We start from the raw sequence: 12,964 nt of genomic DNA, 5'->3' as shown, positions 1-12,964 counted from the left end.
ATTAAATTACTTTTAAGCAAAAAGAAAAAAAAAAAAAAAAAAAGTCTTTTTCCATCCAATATTTAGACTATAATTCTGTACTATAACGACTCAACTCGAGCCTAATCCATCCTTCTATTTTTAAATTCAAACTTGCAATTCGGGCTTAGATTCCTGGTTTAAAATCCAGATTAATTTAGATTACTCTTATAGCTAATCTTCACATCAAAAATTTAATATGATTCTTAATTAATTTTAAATTAAATTACTTTTAAACAAAAAGAAAAAAAAAAAAAAAGTCTTTTTCCATCCAATATTTAGACTATAATTCTGTACTATAACGACTTAACTCGAGCTTAATCCATCCTTCTATATTTAAATTCAAGCTTGCAACTCGGGCTTAGATTCCGGGTTAAAAATCCAAATTAATTTGGATTACTCATAAGACTAATCTTCGCATCGAAAATTTAATATGATCTTGAATTAGTTTTAGATTCAATTACTATTAAAAAAAAAATGAATTTAAAAGACTTTTTTTAAATTTTTAGTAAATTACAAACAAATACTTTGAAAATTAATTCTCTTAAATGTTAACATACAATAATTTAATATTTAATGAAAGAAGTTGAATGGAAAAAAAGTAATAATAATTTAAATATTATATATAATGTATTTAAAATTAAATATATATATAAATAAACCTATTATAATTCAGGTTCGCCATAATTGTCCAAATTCACAAAAAAAATCGAAATGGAGCTTGAGTTGCCTAACTCAAGTTGCACCATGCTAAAGCCACTTTTCAGACCCAAAAGTCAAAAGGCACCGTTTCAAAAACGATTCTAAAACAATCAGTTAGACCCGATCCGTTTTATGATGTCAAATACCTTCATAGCGCCCGTAAAAATTTCGGGCGGGACTTGGGTTGCTCGGTTAGTCTCACCCCCCTATTCCTCTCATCATTCACTCATCATCTTTCTGCTTCCAAAACTTGACAGCCCTCTCCTTTACGATCGAAGCTGCGAGCTCGCCGACGGTCAGACAGCCCTCACCACCGATTTCTCTCACCGTCGAACGTTAGTTGTGTCCTCAAGTACACAAAAGGTACCATATTTAAACCCTAGAAATTTTTATATGTAAGGAAACCCTAGAAATTGGGGCAAATTGAGTTGATCACATCTCTCTCACATTCTATCTATTGCGTGAATTTTGACAATGGTGTTATGTTTTAATGGCAAGAGATGTTCTATGCCTTGAAATTTGGGTGTTTGGGTGCCTATAGAGTCTGCTTGTTTGCTGAGAAAATGCAGAAAACTCATCTCAGCTTATTTTAAACTTTACTCAACTTAGATGAGTTAATTCTGTCTCTCTTTTTTCTTTTTTTCACTAAACATTGGTTTTGGCTTTCCTTTCATTTCTCTTAGCAAACAAACGGTACTCAATTCCGTACCTGCCGGGGCTGACTTGGTGCACTTTCTGTATGTTGTTTTGTTGCTGAGAAATATTTGGAGTAGACAACTTTCAAGTATTTTGTTTCTCAAATTTAAAGCATTGGGTGAGTCATGTTTTTTTTTTTTTTTTGAAACTGAAACAGCAAAGCAATCTATGGGTGGGAATATAATGTTTTTTTTGTCACTTCCTTGATTTTCTCAATGCCAGATTTTAAGTTCCACTTATTAGTCATTATTTGCTTTTTGATTATGCAATTCCAGGACACAGTTGTTTGTACTAAGGAGGTTCAAAAGATGCGAATTCTGCAGCATATTATTTCCAAAATATCTGCTACTCCAAGCACTAATACAGTGAGAAATGTGACGAAAGGATTGGATCTGAAGGTTTTGCCAAGTGCTCGAGTCTTTTCAAGTAAGTCGGGCAGTGGTGGAGATGAAGAAGGTGAATGGTGGAAAAAACTTGATGGAACTACTAGTTCTGATGATTTGGGTTGGGATGTTGCATCATCTTGGTCTACGGGTCTGACCAAGGAGCATTTTGACGGAGAGGTGGTTGGCCACCAGGTTACTTCATCTGGTCCTGGTCCTGGTCCTGGAGATAATACCGCATCTCAGTTTGCTTCCTCCAGATGGACTTCTGAGGAGATGGATAAGTTGAAGGAATTGGAGGAAGAGAACCGCAAAAGCAAGGAGTTTGTTGATGGATGGCAAGACAGGATGCAGGATATGAGCGTATTGTTGAAGCAGGTGCGAGAGCCTGGAGCAAGAGGCATGTATTTGAAGGACTCTGAGAAGGCTGAGATGTACAAGCTTCACAAGGAAAACCCAGAAGTATATACGGTTGAGAAGTTGGCAAAGGATTATAGGATTATGAGGCAGAGGGTGCATGCGATTTTGTGGCTGAAAGAACTTGAAGAAGAAGAGGAGAAAAAGCTTGGACACCCTCTGGATGACTCTGTGGAGCTGTTGCTGGACACTTGCCCCGAGTAAGTCATTAGATCTAATCATTACTTTTTCTATATTTGTTAATAATTTATTAATTTCTAACGTCAACAACATCAGCTAGTTTGGTGGATGGTGGATTAATTTTAGAGGAAGAAACTGTGATATATATATATATATATGGAAGCTGTGCTTTTCTGATTTCTTTGGTGTCTTTACAAAGAAACTCGTAATAATCTTGATTATGAATTGTCAGTCTTGAAGCTTTTGAAGGCTTAGAATGCATTTTGTTTTAAGTTCCCACTCTGCCATATTTCTGTGTACTGGCTTTGCTCTTTACTTTTTTTTTTATCCTTTTAAAATTTTAAGTTATAATAAGACTCATCCTTCACTTCTTCCCCCACCCCGCGCCGCGTACGATGCTCCATATTAGATTATGTTTCAACGATTTTATTACTTTTGAAAACCTGCTATGAGAATATGACAGGGAATGTCTAAAGTAACTTAATATTGGTGTGCTACAATAAACAGTGCAAGTTGGACTTTATATAAAAGTAAGAATTAGACTATGACAGGCTCAAAACTTTTCTATGCACACACATGCACATACATAAGTACAAAATACACATGTATCTATTTTTATATGTATGTGTGCATTTGTGTAAAGTATATATCTATATTTATTTATGTTGTCATGCTTCATGATTACTAGAGTTATAGATCTAAAACTTATTAGTCTTCTTATTATTTTCTTTGCATTTCCATGCCATTCATTTTTTTTTTAAAATTTTTTTTTTTACCAGTTGGAAAAGCTCAATCTTGATTTTCTAATAGTTTTGCAGGTTGAAAACATGTATATATATTTAGATATATGTTTGCCCATTAGAGATTAAATTAATTGAATCATTCCTTGTTCTTCCGACATTATTGTAAAATTGTATTTTTTTAACCTATTGTGGAATTTTCTCTTCCATTATTTAATAATGTTACATGAACTATTTTAAAATGTATGAAGTAACCAAGACCACTTTTGAACCTAAACCGAGTCTCGCACACAGATATTGATTCTCCATTGCACCCTTCTTTCACAGAGATTGATAGACAATCCTTCGAAAATGTGGATTAGATATGTCATATGTCTCCTACTCCTTAATCTCGTTGGACATGTTCCTAATAAGCATACCAAATAATTCAGTATATTAAGTAATTGTACACAAAGTTCTCTTATTTATTTATTTTTTTGCATTTTTATTTACAAACTTCTAAGAAGTTCAAATATCAAGCGATAAGGAGAAAGACTGACTAACCACAGGGAATGCTTGACTCAGAGTTCCTTTTATCCTTTCACAAATAGCCAAGAGTCAAAAGGATGGTACTGTTGATAGTTTGTCATATTCTGTAGGTCCCTGTTGAATTTTATTCTAGCTGACAAACAGGACACAAGTTTGAGTCTTAAAGCATTCACTTTATGGAAAGTAATATCAAAGATTAGCTTAATCTATAATCTTTCCCTCCTAGTACTGCATAGGCGTGGCAAACATTGGGTAGTACAGTAATAGAATTAAGCTGGTAGATATTACAACTGAAATTTATCTTCACACCTAGATGTTTCTAACATGTGTGTAGATCCACCGTGTGGAACTAATTACCTCAGTAAACTGTAGGTTTTAATCTGTACCTAATGATAGTAGTGGGCAATGCATTGTTGAAAACGTATAATATCTGTCGCTCAATACTGCACTCTGAAGTTTTGTAGCTTATAAATTATCTTCTCATTCTTTGTTGGATAGTGGCCTGGTGAATGGGATGATCATCTTTCAACTTTACATTGTGCTTTTATACTAGGGACTGGTTTGGTATCCTATCATTTTGTTTTCCTGCCTAATGCGGGGTACATACTCGTCATCTTGAATGGAGACAATACTGAAAGTAACACACAACATCATAAATAACAGTAATGTTGCGAAATGGCATCACATAATGTACCAAGTATGAAAACTATTTAAATTCTTTGGTTGGAAAAATTGTCCTAGGGTACTGATTTGTACTTGGCATCATCAATTTGTAATGAGTGCATGCCATGTGGTGAAATGTACAAATGTTCTCAAAAGATGCTTGTTCTAGTCATAAAATAATTTATGGAATCGATTGGTGATCAATTGATTGATAGAATCTGTTGATGTTATGTTTTTAGTACTTGGTTGGAAAACTTGTTTAGGATACTGAATTGGACTTGGTCTGGTCACTTGTCTAATGTTTTTTTTTTCTGATTTGTTTCTTCTGCAGATTTTTTAATTCCCATGACAGGGAATTTCATATTGCCTCGCTGCCGTACAAACCAGACTTCAAGGTCATGCCCGAGGGTTGGGATGGCACCCCGCGTGACCGAGACGAGGTGCACTATGAGATCTCTATGAAGGAAGATGAGATGTTATATCAGGAGTTTGTTCAAAAGATGAACTTTAACAAAATGAAGGTATCATTGCCTCTACCCTAATAAAAAGGAAATGAAAATGAAAAAGATGTGGCGGGCAAGCGATCATAGCTTATTTACTTATTCAAAAAACAATAAAATAATAATAATAATCAAAAGATAATACGATGCCTGCCTACTTAATTATGATAATCATGATTGAAGTTTTAATAAAATTTCCTATATTTTGCTACTTGAAACGTTAGATGATGTGGTCTTGTTTGTGTACAGATGGCAGGGAAAGTCAAAGTTCATAAATATAGCAGGAGGCGCCCTTCTGATGGATGGAATTTCATGGTTGAGAAACTGGGGCCTCGTGGTAAGCGTGGAGCCGGCGGCGGATGGAAATTCATAAGTGTGCCAGATGGATCTAGTCGGCCCCTGAATGAGATGGAGAAGATGTATGTGAAGAGAGAGACTCCTCGACGTCGGCGCAAGATTCTCCCATGATGCTCTGAGGAGGGAAGGGCAGCTTGTTTTGATTATCACAGGTCCTCAAAGATCTTGTCAATCTGGTGATGTTCATTTCATGGTTCGAATTATTAGGCACCACTCTGATCTACATACCCTTGGTTCTCTCTTATTATTAGAATTAATGCTGTTGCACCTGCACACATACATTAGATGCACGAGTCAATCTTTAATTCATACACACTTTTTTTTTTTTTATCAGAACCAAATGAGACAATGTGTCAACTGATACTTTAACCATTAATGTCAGTAAAGCAATTTTTGGATGGAAAATCATTTGTTTGGATTTTTGGTGGTTTTAGGAATGAAAATTGAGGCTCTGAATGTTACTATGTTGAATAAAATGCTTTTTGACCAAAATTCCACGTGAGATGAGACTCTTTTTGTCAATATAAGTGGGAATATAAACGGCAAAGTAGGCCATTTTGATCAATATAAATAGTAAATTAGGACATTTTGATAATTTAAAAACATATTGGTTGATATAAATAGGGTTTTCATACTAATTTGTCACGTGAAATGCTGGTGACTTCAACATTCAACAAATGACAATGGAGAGATGGTAATTTTTGGATAAAGTTCAGAAAATTCGTTGCCAAATTAGAAGTTCGGGACCAAGTTGCCAATACTCGATGAACCAGCTTAAGTTAGACCATGACAAAAAGATGAAATATGGGCATGAGTAGAGCACTTCAATACAATTTTTGAGACCATTAACAACAAATTAAAACTGAGAATAATAAATAAAATTGCTTGGAGAGAATGTCCTTTATTTTAGTGCACCTGCCAGAACAGTAGACCCTGATCCAGTCATTGGTAGATGTAATTTAGCATGTAACATAAATCTTTATTACCACATTATTGATGTGACTTTACTACAGGTTCTCTTTCAATCATGAAAATAGATGGTAATGTAGCGTATATTTCAAAACGAAGTGTTCCCATGAAAATTTCATCTTGAGGTGCATCCAATGCCAACACAAACCTACATATCAAAACAAATCAAGTATTTTTGAGAGAGTTGGATTTGGTTCAATGAACATGTGGCTGCTCTGGCCATGGCCAAAAAACCCGGCCGATTGTCGATGCCGGTGCTGAACATGTTACAGAAGTTCTCATCTGGAACCATTTGATCAATTTTCTGAGATTGGAGGTCTGATCTTGTTAAGGTTTAACTTTAGACTTAAGTGGTGAAGGGAACATCATGTGTTTGTTATCTGGATTGGAATATAATGCTTCCGGTGCTCTTGTGCCACCTAAGTTGACATCACTTCCATTCTTCCAAAAACCCTATGTTTCTTTATTGAGATTAATGGGTCCACTTTCAGTCCATCCTCTGCCTTTTACAACCATTACCTGCAGCATTTGAACCAACCAAATAAGATTAAGCATCAACTCCTATAGAAAATTAATAAACTCAACTTTGGATTATTCTTTCAATGGAGAAAAAAATAAAAAATAAAAAATAAAAAATGTATACGAAAACATTGTATCAAACAAACATGTATATACAACCAAAGTCCATTTAAGGCCTAAGGCAATAAGAAATGGTGGGTTCTTTGTACACTTTCGGAAACATGCTCTACTATCAACCCAAACAAAAGTGAATTGAAAAATTAATATCGACTTTAAATGAGCTTAGGAACGCATAGAACTCATTTTTCTTAAAATCAAATTTTTTTTTTTAAAAAAATAAACCAGTGAAAAGGATTCTCCAATAATCAAGATTTATATAATTTAATGTTCTCTTCACTTTATGAAAAGGACAATAATTTTCAGACCTAATAGTCAAATCGAGAAAGTCATGTGAGAAATTTGTCATTTGAATTATTTTGATTCTAAATAGCTTGTCCTACCAACGAATTGTGATATGAAACGGAAGCAAAATTAATTGTTATCAACTTCTTCTACATAAGTAAGCTGAAATATCAACACTCGTATTATTGTCACAGGCCAATAAATCAAGTCATCAAGATCCAATTCAAGAAGAAAAACCAACAATAAGAAAGTTAAGTATACCCAAATGAATTGGGAACTCAAATTTCTGTGTAGTATGTCAACATGAAAAAACATATGATCGTCATGATTCACTCATTTAGAATAAAAATACTAACAAAATTTGTTATTCTGAACCTGAAGGGCATCATTTTCAGCCTTGAGTAGCTCAATCTGTCTTTTTAAGAGGCCATAGTCTTTCTCCACCAATTGCTTGGTCTTCCACCTTGCTCTCCTGTTCTGGAACCAAAGCCCTAGCCAACCCCAATTTCCTCTCAGCCTCAAGCTTGTTGCCCAACTCAAAGCTCTTCTCAAGTGTCTTCACTTGTTCCATATTTAGCCTCTTCTTCTCTCCAAGTACTTGTGATCCATCATCAGACATATCATCTGATCAATGCACTTCTTCACACCTTTCGACACCCGAAAACGACATGGATCTCCTCATTAGGAGGGGTGAAACGTACGTACACCTGCATATATGCAGTTATGCACCACCATCTATAAACATTAGGAACCCATTAATTTATTGATCATTTAGATAGAGAGAGAGAGAGAGACCTTGGAAGTCATGGTCTTCAAACATGAACCTAGCTGGAACAAAGGCAATATTATTGCAAACAATGCCTGAACTTCTTCACATGCACTGATAATCTGATGACTCTTATTGATATAGAATTTAGAGAGAGAAGATGGGTTCCAATTTCCAGGAGAATTACCGAAAGACAGCGACAATATATAGATCATGACAGAAAATGTGGGGTGTGATTTATATAGTTGATGAGATTCTAGTCACCTGGATGTAAGTTGATGATGTTGCTTTAAATGCTTGTACCAAGAATTACTTTTAAACAATCTCATTTACTTTATCTTCACTCCATTGTATTTTACAAACATGCCATGAAAAATTACTCCTCTTTTCCCAACCTCTAGTTATATGTCCAAATGTGACAACTGACAAGCTTTATTTCTTCTATTTTTTTTTTTTTTTTTTTTCATAAATATACAACTAATACTGTCATGTCATTTCCTTTTTCTTCTTGTTATTAAAAAACACACTTAATTAATGACTAAAATGTTGGAAGTACAATTGCATCGTGAATTAAAAACACATATAACAGGACCACTTGTCAGGTAACCACGTGCAACAACATTGTTCATGTTCTTCCTCTTAAGTATTTTAACTATAACAACAACATTGTTCCTTTTTTCTGTTTGGTTGAATACACTATTGTTACTTTGGCAAAACTTTAATTTATTCCTTTCAAAAAAAAAAAAAAAAACTTTAATTAATTTATTTAATTTTAATTCCAGTGCAATTAAGCATATTTCATGTTTCCAACAATGGGTTAATTAACCGAGATGGTTGCCAAGTTGTTCTTGTAAGTCACAATATTGCACTGTCCATGTATAATTTCATGTATCAGCTCACTCCTTTCCTTTCCACTCAGTTTTCACATGGAATATGAGATGGGTCCATTGGAAAATTTTGGATGGGATTGGTGTGTGTCATAAAGACCTCGAATTATTGAGATACTTTTTAGGCATCGAGGTGTCCAGATCCAAAAAAATTGATGTTTATTTCTAAATAGAAGTTTGTGTTAGACATGTTGGCTAAAACCGATACACTTTATGGAGACCCATTAGATGATGTGGGAAGATTTCAACGATTGGTTGGGAGACTGATTTGTCTCTCTCTCACGCAACCGAATATTGCCTACATTGATAGTGTGATTAGTCAATTTATGCATGCTTCACGTACACCTCGTCTGGAGGTAGCTTATCATATTCTCTGCTTCCTCAAGGGGGTAAGGGGATATTGTTTGGCTGTCATGGCCACTTGTGTGTTGAAGCCTACACGGATGCTGATTGGGCAAGATCTATAACAAATTAACGATCTACTTTAGGATATTGCACATTTGTTGAAGGAAATCTTATTTCATGGCGAAGCAAGAAATAATATGCAGTAGCTAGATCCATGGCACATGGAGTTTGTAAGTCATTATGGCTACAAACTATGTTGGATGAGTTGGGTTCCTATTCATAAGTTTATGAAGTTGTATTGTGATAACAGGGCTGCTATTAGCATTGACCACAATAAACACAACAGGACAAAGCACATTAAAGTTGATAAACACTTTATCAAGAAAAAGTTTTGTTTTGGGCTAATTTGTACTCTATCCGTCAATACACTTGATCAAGTTACTAGTGTTTTGACTAAGGAAGTGTGCAAGACTTGCTTTCAAAATATCTCAGTCAATATAGGCATGATAGATATTTTTGCTCCGACTTGGGAATGGGGGGAATTATTTGTTATTACTTATATAATGTAGAGTGCTTGTGTAGTTTATAAAACTTTTTAGTATAAATAGAATATGATGAAAGGATGAAAGTATTCTTTCATTCTCTCTATTTCTCTCCTCCTCTTCCTCCACTTCTTCTTCATCCTCTCATACTTTACTCTTCTTTTGATTCTCTGTTAAAAGTCAACAGCCACAATTACTAATCCCACCCCCACAACCCCAACCGCCACTCCACCCCAAAACCACAACTCCAATGAAATGACTATTCCAACAAAACGACAATGCCTATGATCTAACACCTGGCAACAACGAGATTCATATGACAGCAGCGGCAAGGTGGCTCACATTGGTGATGAGGTTAGAAGGCAAAGCGGCAGATGCGTGATCTCAGAAATGGAATTGAGTGAGAGACTCAGAGAGAACGTGGAATGATGAAATGGTGGGGTATTTTAAATTATTGTCCAACAAAAATTGGGAAAAAGCTTCCCATAAAAAGAGGGGAGGTTAACTTTTCCAATATATACATCTCTAAAGATACAAGTTAAAATTTACTGCCTGACCCCTAACAGAGCCCAATCCAAATTGATTTTGCATTGAAATTTAATCTGAGTTTGGGTAATTAAGTCCAACATTAATTGCAAATAAAATTGTCCCAAAAATAAAAGTTGCAAATGACTATTCAAGTCATTTAAAAAACGAACAAGTTGAGTTAAAACCAAATGATAACTAATTATAGGGTTAAACATGCACTTGTCAAATTAGAGTGTCAAATCAAATCGACATGATTATCACCCAAACACTGTTACACTAAACTCAAAACTCACCTATTTCATGTTGTGTTAATATGTTGTGCCTAAGCATTACACCCCTGGCTGAAAGATCCCCAGTCTCATTCTTTTACCAACAATTCAAACAACTCCCATCGCCTTTCACCCATCACGATACTGGAAATCAAATTATGAACTCAATTGATGTGCAAAAACCTTTCATTTTTGGACTGCAAAAACTACATCCGCATGCAAGAAACAGCTCTCTTAAAAAGCCATCATGACGTCCAAGACAAGACATCAATAATAAATAATAAATACAAGGCCTATTACGAATTGAAGCATAACAACAAGACCTAATAAACAGCACACATATGCACACATATACACACAAAAAATACCTCATCCCCTACCCCAACCAATATATTCTCAACCTGCAGCTGTAGTACACAAAATACAACGCATCGGAGAGGCACTTGAAGGGGTATCGATGTCGTTAAAATCACCATTCTCATAATAATATGATATCGCCTCTCCAGAAGTAGCACCTGCCTCTTTTTTGGCACTTACAGAATTGGTGGAATCCATAAGACAATTTCTATGATAGGCATGGCAGCAAAAGAATACAATGATCGACACATCCTGTATGAATAAGGGATCAAAACACATGCAACACCGTCCACCTCCCCTAGTTTTCGACTCAACCTCCATGGTTCTCACGTTAGGTGCTCTCTCAGTTGACTGAGAGGCCCTATTGTCATCCCTTTTAGCACGAGCTTCATCTTCTTTATTGCTCAAGTAAACTGCACGTCTTGCTTCTTTATAGTATTTAATTAACAAGTTAATACAATCAGCCTGCCAATTTCACAGTTAAATGCAATTGTCAAGCATTTTTAAATTGTTTTCTTCGGCAATTATTAGGGAAAGGAGGGACTGCAGCTGAGTACCTTAAGAATATCGTTACACCCATGTCTAAGAGAAGTTTCTGTCCTGTAGTCTGTGATAATTTTGACCAGACGATCCCTCAGCCTGAAAGGAGCTCAAAGACAGAATAAATTATACACAGCTCTTCACCAGGGAAAGAAGAATATATTTATGTATATATATATACAGCTCTAATCACAATAAAGGAATTAAAGTTCTGAAACATTAGTTAAAAACATCAAATTTCACGTGTAAGTCTGCAACTTAAACAACCTTCACTCAATCATATAAGAAAAAATATACACAGCTCTAATCACAGTAAAGGAATTATAGTTATCAAACAACTAGTCCATTACTATTTATAATTTAACAAAAGTGAATAGTTAAAAACATCAAATTTAATGTATAGGTCAACAACTAAAACAACTTTCACTCAACCAAATAAGAAAAAGGATGGTTCTGCATAGAGAAATTTTGTATCAATGTAAATGGTAGAGAAGTTCCTCGCCAAAAATTAGTTCAACTGCGGCCACTGTATTGATCTTTCCTAATTACTAAATAAAATTTCCCGAGTACTCAGTTCAAAGAGCAATGCTACAGTTTAACCCTGAAAACCAAGACATGGAACAGATGTGAAACGAACAAAATTTACAAGTGATAATGAGACGAATGAAAATTATAAAGAGGAGGAAAATATAATAAAGCAAAAAATTTAAATTTACAAGTATATTAAAATAAACAAGTCCCTTTTACTGTATAAGTGGAAGTAATAGTTTAAACAAACATGAGAACAGATTGTCCTCCGAGTCATCTTTTACTATTTCAGTAAACAAGTCCCTTTTACTGTATATAAAATATTTAATTTTCAGATTACACCATTGTGATGTTGTGGCTCAAATTTTTTTCCAGCCGGATTCAATCCGAAAATGGGCTTTGTGGGTCTTGGACCATTGTTTAGAACTCTCTTGCAGCCCAGTACATAAGGGCATTTAGGGTTTGGAGTGCGATACGAGAGAACACTGAAAATTGCCGGAAAGAGAGAGAATTAGGGTTTGGGGGGGCTGAAACTTGTAACCTCCACTTTTTCGCATAGTGAACTCCTCCGTCGGATCTTCACCGTGGTCCGTAGAAGTAGGCTTGTGCTGAACCACGTAAATCTTTGTATGTGGTGTGTGTACTTTTCTTTCGTAATTCTTGATTGTGTTCTTGGTTTGCCATATTTGTCGTAACAACCATCATTTTCTGTAGGGCAAAGGTGGCACAGCTCAGGAAATTGACATTTGTCTCACCTTGTTTTTGAGGAGTTTAGTGATTCAAATAAAATTTAGCCAACATTGAACTAAATCCCAACGGAAAGGTAAAGGATGTGGAAAGCTTGGCCTATAGTCTGGGGTATAGGATTGAATTCCTTCACTTCATCCTGCTAGGGATTGCCTTTCATTTTGTCTTCTAAAGCAAAAAGGACGAATAAGGGACAAGTAGAGTTCCTAGGGAGATATACTAACCATAATTTTACCTTTCCCAGTTTGCCAATATATATCCATCCCAACTTCACTGGTCCTCCCTCTGTGGCTGGGAGATTAGAAATGTTTCAGAAGCATCTCCTGTGGAAGGTTTATGATAAAAGTTTAACTACCATTAGATTGATTGAATGTTGTTTGC

At 35.2% G+C, this 12,964-nt stretch overlaps 2 protein-coding genes across 3 annotated transcripts in view; one reads left to right on the top strand and one right to left on the bottom strand.

Annotated features, from left to right (window-relative positions):
* Positions 1-869: 869 nt before the first annotated feature.
* Positions 870-5,589, top strand: LOC132284139 (protein GAMETE CELL DEFECTIVE 1, mitochondrial-like). Of its 2 annotated transcripts, XM_059786210.1 has the most exons (5): positions 888-1,083; positions 1,404-1,534; positions 1,692-2,416; positions 4,659-4,848; positions 5,077-5,589. In XM_059786210.1, the coding sequence occupies exons 3-5, from the start codon at positions 1,725-1,727 to the stop codon at positions 5,293-5,295; spliced, it is 1,101 nt and encodes a 366-aa protein (XP_059642193.1). In that variant the 5' UTR covers positions 888-1,083; positions 1,404-1,534; positions 1,692-1,724; the 3' UTR covers positions 5,296-5,589. The 2 variants fall into 2 exon arrangements, with proteins under 2 accessions (XP_059642192.1, XP_059642193.1); XM_059786209.1 differs by lacking the exon at positions 1,404-1,534 and having other exon boundaries at positions 870-1,083.
* Positions 5,590-10,585: 4,996 nt separating this feature from the next.
* The window catches only part of LOC132286947 (vacuolar protein sorting-associated protein 41 homolog), a 48,324-nt gene continuing 45,945 nt past the window's right edge, over positions 10,586-12,964 (bottom strand). Inside the window, exons 18-19 of the mRNA XM_059789390.1 lie at positions 11,326-11,407; positions 10,586-11,233 (exon numbers count right to left, since the gene is read on the bottom strand). Coding sequence (XP_059645373.1) covers positions 10,808-11,233; positions 11,326-11,407 — 508 coding nt within the window. The 3' untranslated portion in view covers positions 10,586-10,807. The remainder of the gene's footprint in view (positions 11,234-11,325; positions 11,408-12,964) is intronic.

Source organism: Cornus florida, unplaced genomic scaffold (genome assembly GCF_030987335.1).
Source record: "Cornus florida cultivar Cherokee Brave unplaced genomic scaffold, ASM3098733v1 CherokeeBrave_3.0.0_Hap2_Chr11, whole genome shotgun sequence".
Taxonomy (NCBI): Eukaryota; Viridiplantae; Streptophyta; class Magnoliopsida; order Cornales; family Cornaceae; genus Cornus; species Cornus florida.
This window is presented reverse-complemented; position numbering and strand designations above follow the sequence as displayed.